This window comes from Ailuropoda melanoleuca, unplaced genomic scaffold, assembly GCF_002007445.2.
Source record: "Ailuropoda melanoleuca isolate Jingjing unplaced genomic scaffold, ASM200744v2 unplaced-scaffold9217, whole genome shotgun sequence".
NCBI lineage: Eukaryota > Metazoa > Chordata > Mammalia > Carnivora > Ursidae > Ailuropoda > Ailuropoda melanoleuca.
Window position 1 is genome coordinate 1 of NW_023254678.1, and position 8,935 is coordinate 8,935.

At 42.9% G+C, this 8,935-nt stretch overlaps 1 protein-coding gene across 1 annotated transcript; it reads right to left on the reverse strand.

The window, feature by feature from the left end:
* Positions 1-6,754: 6,754 nt before the first annotated feature.
* On the reverse strand, positions 6,755-8,808 carry LOC117800938 (CUB and zona pellucida-like domain-containing protein 1). The gene is made up of 2 exons (XM_034653496.1): positions 8,410-8,808; positions 6,755-7,172 (listed from the first exon to the last, which is right to left on the reverse strand). Exons 1-2 carry the CDS (start codon positions 8,699-8,701, stop codon positions 6,997-6,999), a joined length of 468 nt encoding a protein of 155 aa, XP_034509387.1. The 5' UTR covers positions 8,702-8,808; the 3' UTR covers positions 6,755-6,996.
* Between the last annotated feature and the right edge of the window lie 127 nt (positions 8,809-8,935).

Below are 8,935 nucleotides of genomic sequence, written 5' to 3' on the forward strand. Positions count from 1 at the left end.
ATCTCAGGGTCATAAGACTGAGCCTCATGTTGGGCTCCACACTGACCATGGAGCCTGCTTAAGATTCTCTCCCTCTCTCCCCCTCTCCCCCCAGCTTGCACTGTCATTCTCTCTGCCCCTCTTTCTCAAATAAATAAATATTTTTTAAAGCGATTATGGATACAGTTGGATGAAAATCTACCATCTTGGTAACTGTTTTCTATTTGTTGCATTTGTTCCTTGTTTCTACCCCCGCTCTCCTTTAGTTGCCTTCTCTGGTTTTAATGGAGCATTTTATATTATTCCATTTTATCTCCTCTCTTGATGTACCATTTATACTTCTTTCCTTAACTTTTACAGTAATTGTGCTAGGGTTGACAAAACACATTTTTTAAAGATTTTATTTATTTATTTGACACACAGAGAGAGAGAGAGCACAAGTAGGCAGAGCAGCAGGCAGAGGGAGAGGGAGAAGCAGGCTCCCTGATGAGCAGAGAGCCTAATGCAGGGCTCAATCCCACCTGAGCCAAAGGCAGAAGTTTAACCGACTGAGCCACCCAGGCACCCCAACAAAATACATTTTAAAATAATCTAAGTTTCACCTTCAAATATTACAACCACTACCTTTAATCTCCTCTTTGGGCAAAATAGCTAGAATTTAATTACCTTGTTCATTTTTTATTATGTTTATTTTACTGTTACCTTCTATTTCTGCTCAAGAACAGTGGTTTTTCTACTCATGGTAGTGTTTTAAGTTTCTTTATAAAAGAAAGAGTGGGTAGTGGGAAGAACTTTGNAAGGACTGAGATTATTAAAATTATGACTGAAAAGGGAGAGGTCACGACCAGCACCATTGAAATTGCAAGGATTATTAGAAACTTTTATCAACAGCTATATGCCAAAAAACTAAACAATCTGGAAGAGATGGAGGCCTTCCTGGAAACCTATAAACTACCAAGACTGAAACAGGAAGAAATAGATTTCTTAAATAGGCCAATTAACTATGAAGAAATTGAGTCAGTGATAAACAACCTTCCAAATAATAAAACTCCAGGCCCAGACGGTTTTCCTGGGGAATTCTACCAAACATTCAAAGAAGAAATAATACCTATTCTCCTAAAGCTATTTCAAAAAATAGAAACAGAAGGAAAGCTACCAAACTCATTCTATGAGGCTAATATTACCTTGATCCCCAAACCAGGCAAAGACCCCCTCAAAAAGGAGAATTACAGACCGATTTCTCTAATGAATATGGATGCCAAAATCCTCAACAAGATCCTTGCTAATAGAATCCAACAGTACATTAAAAGGATTATCCATCATGACCAAGTGGGATTCATACCTGGGATGCAAGCATGGTTCAACACTCGCAAATCAATCAATGTGATACATCATATCAACAAGAAAAGACTCAAGAACCATATGATCCTCTCAATTGATGCAGAAAAAGCATTTGACAAAATACAGCATCCTTTCCTGATTAAAACCCTTCAGAGTGTAGGAATAGAGGGTACATTTCTCAATCTCATAAAAGCCATCTATGAAAAGCCTACTGCAAGCATTATTCTCAATGGGGAAAAGCTGGAAGCCTTTCCCTTAAGATCAGGAACACGACAAGGATGCCCACTCTCGCCACTATTATTCAACATAGTACTAGAAGTCCTTGCAACAGCAATCAGAAGACAAAAAGGGATCAAAGGTATCCAAATCGGCAAAGAAGAAGTCAAACTGTCTCTCTTTGCAGATGACATGATACTCTATATGGAAAACCCAAAGGAATCCACTCCCAAACTATTAGAAGTTATAGAACAATTCAGTAAGGTGGCAGGATACAAAATCAATGCCCAGAAATCAGTTGCATTTCTATACACGAATAACGAGACTGAAGAAAGAGAAATTAGGGAATCCATCCCATTTACAATAACACCAAAAACCATGCGTTACCTTGGAATTAACTTAACCAGAGACGTAAAGGACCTATATGCTAGAAACTATAGATCACTTTTGAAAGATATTGAGGAAGACATAAAAAGATGGAAAAATATTCCATGCTCATGGATTGGAAGAATTAACATAGTTAAAATGTCCATACTACCCAGAGCAATCTACACTTTCAATGCTATCCCGATCAAAATACCGAGGACATTTTTCAAAGAACTGGAACAAATAGTCCTTAAATTTGTATGGAACCAGAAAAGGCCCCGAATCTCCAAGGAACTGTTGAAAAGGAAAAACAAAGCTGGGGGCATCACAATGCCGGATTTCGAGCTGTACTACAAAGCTGTGATCACAAAGACAGCATGGTACTGGCACAAAAACAGACACATCGACCAATGGAACAGAATAGAGAACCCAGAAATGGACCCTCGGCTCTTTGGGCAACTAATCTTTGATAAAGCAGGAAAAAACATCCGGTGGAAAAAAGACAGTCTCTTCAATAAATGGTGCTGGGAAAATTGGACAGCTACATGCAAAAGAATGAAACTTGACCACTCTCTCACACCATACACAAAAATAAACTCCAAATGGATGAAAGACCTCAATGTGAGACAGGAATCCATCAAAATTCTAGAGGAGAACATAGGCAACAACTTCTATGACATCGGCCAGAGCAACCTTTTTCACGACACATCTCCAAAGGCAAGAGAAATAAAAGATAAAATGAACTTATGGGACTTTATCAGGATAAAGAGCTTCTGCACAGCCAAGGAAACAGTCAAAAAAACTAAGAGACAGCCCACGGAATGGGAGAATATATTTGCAAAGGACACCACAGATAAAGGACTGGTATCCAAGATCTACAAAGAACTTCTCAAACTCAATACACGAGAAACAAATAAACAAATCATAAAATGGGCAGAAGATATGAACAGACACTTTTCCAATGAAGACATACAAATGGCTAACAGACACATGAAAAAATGTTCAAAATCATTAGCCATCAGGGAAATTCAAATCAAAACCACACTGAGATACCACCTTACGCCAGTTAGAATGGCAAAGATAGACAAGGCAAGAAACAACAATTGTTGGAGAGGATGTGGAGAAAGGGGATCCCTCCTACATTGTTGGTGGGAATGCAAGTTGGTACAGCCACTCTGGAAAACAGTGTGGAGGTCCCTTAAAAAGTTAAAAATTGAACTACCCTATGACCCAGCCATTGCACTACTGGGTGTTTACCCCAAAGATACAGACGTAGTAAAGAGAAGGGCCATATGCACCCCAATGTTCATAGCTGCATTGTCCACAATAGCCAAATCATGGAAGGAGCCGAGATGCCCTTCAACAGATGACTGGATTAAGAAGCTGTGGTCCATATATACAATGGAATATTACTCAGCTATCAGAAAGAACGAATTCTCAACATTTGCTGCAACATGGACGGCACTGGAGGAGATAATGCTAAGTGAAATAAGTCAAGCAGAGAAAGACAATTATCATATGATTTCTCTCATCTATGGAACATAAGAACTAGGAGGATCGGTAGGGGAAGAAAGGGATAAAGAAAAGGGGGGTAATCAGAAGGGGGAATGAAACATGAGAGACTATGGAGTACGAGAAACAAACTGGGGGCCTCAGAGGGGAGGGGGGTGGGGGAATGGGATAGACTGGTGATGGGTAGTAAGGAGGGCACGTATTGCATGGTGCACTGGGTGTTAAACGCAACTAATGAATCATCGAGCTTTGCATCGGAATCCGGGGATGTACTGTATGGTGACTAACATAACATAATAAAAAATCATTAAAAAGTAAATAAAATAAAGGAGAAACTTTTTAAGAAAAAAAAAAGCAAAGCACCTTATGGCTTTTAACAAATGCCTAAGGGGAGACGTGTTGACAATGAAAGGACTGAACTTTTAAGCATTAATAAGTAAGTGTCCAGTGAACCTCCAGGTCAGCCTCTCCTGGTGTGGCTCAGCAGGCAGGAGGCAGGAGGCTCCCTCCCCACTAGCGCTCAGGGGAGTCTGAGGAGCCCCAAAGGGTGAACGCCAAGGCCGCTGCTGAACATTCCATGTTTTATGGATCAAAACGCACTTAACAGGGAGAAACCTGCAACCCAGAAACACCAATGAGGGGAGACAAAAAAGCCCCAAGAGAAGCCTACTCTCTCTAGCCAAAGGATGGGTAAAGGGGTAGCCAGGCAGGACAGTGAGCCTTGGGTAACACCGTGGCCCTACCTCCAGCCCTGCCGACTTCCACCTGCCCCCAGGATCCCTTACATCTTCCCTCCCCTCCCAGGGTGTTATCACCTCTGTGCAGTAACCAGGGCCTCCCCAGCACTCCCTATGTCAGGTGGAGACCAGTGGGGAGCCCGGGCTTCCAACCCCACCGGGCAGGTATAAGGCACCCCTCTGAGACTACTCTGGGGTGGTGTCAGAGGAGACCTCTAGACAGCCAGGACCTCTGCCCCCACCCAGAGGTAACAAGGAGACTCCACCTTCCTGGGGGGAGGGGCAGCAGACGCCAGGAGGGGAGCCTGGCTTCCACTCTGCTCAGTAGAAACAAGGTGACCCTCCCATCTTGTTCGCACATGCTGGTACTCCATTGCCCATTTCACTTTTAGCCTTGCTGAACTGCTTTGTTAAACATGTCTCTGGAGGGGCGCCTGGGTGTCTCAGTTGGTGAAGCATCTGCTTTCAGCTCAGGTCGTGATCTCGGGGTCCTGGGATCGAACCCGCATTGGGCTCCCTGCTCAGCGGGGAGGCTGCCTCTCCCTCTCCCTCATGCTCTTTCTCTCTCTCAAATAAATAAAATCTTAAAAAAAAAAAAAGCACATGGCTCTTGAGTATAGCATAGAGTCAGAGTTGAACGCTGTGATACAGTCTGAAAATCCTGCTCTTTTAGGAAGTGAGCATGGATCCGCTCTAGTGTGGCACCCACATCTCCCTCCGGTGGCATCGGTCATTCTTCAAGCCGCCAGGAATGTTGGTGGCTGATGGCTCTCAGCCCCACTGCTCTGTAGGGACTCCCTCAGCTCAAGGCAACTGCCTCGTCCATGCTCACAGCCTTCAACCAGTGACTGGTTGACAGACACACTTCGTGAGGCCGGGGCACCAAGCCCCGGTGTGGGGGCATCTCTGAAAGGCCAGCCTGGCCCAGGACTCCAGGGGGTGGGCTGGGCTTTTTGCTGCAGTCGCTCCACCGTTCACCAACCCCCTGCCCAGGCCTGCTTCCCTCCCCACCTATAGGGCTGGAGTCTAGGCACGCGCCCCAGGGATCCTTCGGCACACAAACCTCTCTCCCAGGAGTTGTCTCCCAGGACCCGACCCGTGATGGTCGGTGCCAGGTGTGGTCTGAGGAAGCCGATTCTGAAACAGGACTTGGGGGCTCCCCGTGGGGACTCATCACCAGCAGCGAGCGGAATACAGCCCCCAACCACAGCTCATTTCCTCATTTAATCCTCGCAGTGGCAACACTGGGGGTTGGGGGGGGTAGCTGCTTCCTTCCCCAGTTAAAATTGTGAGTGGAGATCAAGGCTGAAAGTGACCTGGCCAAGGTAACCCACCAGGGAAGTGGAAGAACTAAAACCCGGGCCACCAACTCCAGATCTGGGACCTTTACTTACTTTACTGCAGTTTCTCCCGAAGAAAAAACCTTTCTGCTATATATCATTTTATACTTCTAACACATTGGTATAGCTCAATAGCTCCACTCTAAAGGGGCTTTTGATCCATGCTGATGCCACTTCACACTGTCTACTGAGTCCCGCTAGGTGACAATTTTCTTGGTATTACACTGTTGTGCCCGGCGTGCCTCTGAGCAGCCCCCAGGCCCGGCCACCCTCCCAGGCTCGGTCAGTTCCTGACAGAAAGATGGCAGGTGGGCCAGGGACCAGGAAGGTTTTAAGGGCTGTCTTAGGCTGAGTTTGATCTGCCCGTTCTAATTATGTTCTTAAGTGCTCTCACGTTAGGTTAGAAAAGAACTTTGCAGCGGCTCCCTTTAGTCATACGGACGAATGCTGAGGAAACGCGACCGCATGGCCACTTGGGACAAGTGCTTGGAAGATCCTCGCGGAAATATTACAAAGAAAATGGGGAAGATCTGCTTTCATTTGGAACTGGAAACCCAGCAGGCCCCTAACAACGTGTTCGAGGAGGGTCGAGGTGCTGTCCTACTGTGGTGTACTCCCTGGGCATACTGGGTCGCCAAGCCGTGTGTCAGGGAGTCCAGGAGAATGTCCTTGGGCATTCAGAAATGTGGCTGCCTCTTTGGATGTATATCAGAACCTGAAACCATGGTGGTGTTGGGTGAGGGGGTAGAGCTGTACTGTCCAACTAAGAGAATTGAATATGATGTTTGGTGTGTGTAAGAGCGGCACACATCGAGGCCCCTGATACCGTTTAGCCACAGTAGATAGGAAAGTGTCAGTCCGAACAGACTGCTCCTCGCCGGGATCACATTTGGCTTTGGGGTCCGACGGTAGATGGGACAATTGTGTTTCCATTCCTTCACCTAGAAACTACACAGGAGGCTCTCCTTTTATACTTAGGTTCTTCTCTCCTGTTCTTAGACCATGAAATAGCTTTCTTCTTTCCAAAGCCCTTTGCTGAGATGGGTTTAAGTTGTGAAATGCTGAGGATCTGCACTACAGTGAGGCATGTGAATAAGCAAGATGGCAATTCTCTCTGTCACACTTAGTTTCGGAAACTATAACCCTCGTAGACGTTTCAAAGGTAGCATATTTGCATTCAGGAAATAAACACATCTAATGTGGAAGATTTAAGTAAAAAACAACCTTCTTCTTTTCACCTAATGTTTACTGAGAATGTTTCGTGCTTGTGAAAAAGGACGCTTCTAATTCATTTAATATTTTGGTGTCTTTAGTTCCTTAGCATGGACATAATGTCAGTTCGTTTCAATCACCCCTGCAAGGCAGCCTGCTCCAACCAACCGGTGACAGCAGGACCTGGGTGTCGTTGTTATGAGGCTCTTCCTAATTTATTCACAATGTGTAGCCCTGTCACAGCATTTCCTTTGGCATTCAGGAGAAATGTGTCTCGTTGAAGGCTGAACCACTTAGTTAATATTCTGAAGCTTCTGGTATTTGTAGTCTGCTCTCTGATTCACAAAACGCCTTGCTATGAGCACAGCCACAATCACAACATTCAGAGCCAGGGCCATGAATGAGAACAGGTGCAGACTGTTGAAAGGTTGATTCTGAGTTTCTTCTCTGTGTATTTGATCCTGAAATCCTGTAATTGGAAACCAGATAAAAATCATTTAAAGAAAAGTATTACTTGGCCTTACAAAATTTTCATGAATGTGTATCTCTCCACAGCCTATGAATATTTTGCATCAATGAACGTATGATAAATAGTGCCAAAACAAAATATAGGAACACAGGAACTGCTAGCAAATATTTCAATTAGTTTATGTTTTTGTGTAATTTAAAAAACAAGATGTCCTCACATTTGTTTGTTTAAATAGTTAATTTGTTTTCCTGGCATAAGGTGAGAAACTTGTGGAATTCAAGCATCAGAGTTGAATTTATTGTTTTATTGATGGTCACTATCTCCCATAGTCACCAAAATATATTTGATCACTGGAGAAACAACTAGTTTCTTCTCTTCAAACAGGAAAAGGGTACTTTTCTAATGTACATGATATTTCTATAACTTTCACTCACTAATTTTCAACTAATTTAGACTAATATCCATAGATGCATTATCTTTTTAGTGACTGTTTATAAAATTACTGGATTTAATTTTTGTTGGTGTTCTTTCGTTTTTGTCATAGAAATATTTTGCCACAAACTAGAATTCTACTCCTTCCCAATCCATTCAAATAATAATAAAGACAGAAGTCATGAGATTCTTTTATGCCAGGATCATTTTCATATGAGATAAATTCTTATAAACAGTTTTCATGTAATGAGGGTCTATCAAAGCCATTCAGCCATGGCTTGTCCTTGGGCATTCGCCATCACCCTGTTATGTGACCTGGCAGGGCTCATGTTTCCATCCCTCAAAAAGAAGCAGGGCTGTGTTGAAAATATAGTATTTTCTCTGTTTTAGAAAAAAATTGCTTTTTTTCCCCCAAAACAGTGATTTGTATGGGATGCTGGTTCATCTGATTTTACTCATTTAAGAGTTAAAATACATTGCTTTTGATTCTGTTATCTGCCATGGTGTCTATAATAAGAAGTCAGGAATCTAAGAGAAACTGTTGTTTTTAGAAGGAAGGACATTACATTTACCCTCAAAAGCCATGTGAATAATGGTGAATTATCGGTGCATCATATACTTAAAATGTACATGGTTTTCATTTTATCAACTAATAGAAAAATTAATCTTGTGTGCTTACCTTATTTAGGGCTTTGTTACAAATATCATAAATCTCTAAACTGTACATGCTTAAGTAGGAATACATTTGAGCAGAATTTCATGAACCATGAGGTGTTCTTAGACCACGAAACAGCTTTTTCCTTACCTGGATTTCCACTTGCACTTCGATCCTTTTTCAGACGAATAGGTCCTATGACAGAATCAGTCTTCCATTTGTATGAAGAAATGTCTCGTTTCCTCCTAGAGACACAGCCTTGGTTGCAGCGAGACTGATGGTCACTACTATCACATATCAAAATCTTACACTGTAGATACACGGAGCCCAGACTTCTCAAGAATTTGAAGGCATCAAATTGGAATCTTCCATAGTGTCCAGATAAGGGATACACCTTACAAGTCTCATCTTGATTACATCTGGAACAGAATTTACGGCACATTTAGAAAATTTACAGTTCAGTCTCTTCAATGTTGATAAGACAGGATACGCAGTTCTTTGAACGGTCTAAGAATTCATGGGTCAAAAATTTCTCTAGAAAGACAACGTCTTCCATCCAAGTATTAAACAGGCCTGACCCTGCTTAGCTTCCAAGATCAGATGAAATCAGGTGTGTTGTATGTACGAGATCACTAAATTCTACTCCTGAAACCAATATTACACTATATGGTAATTA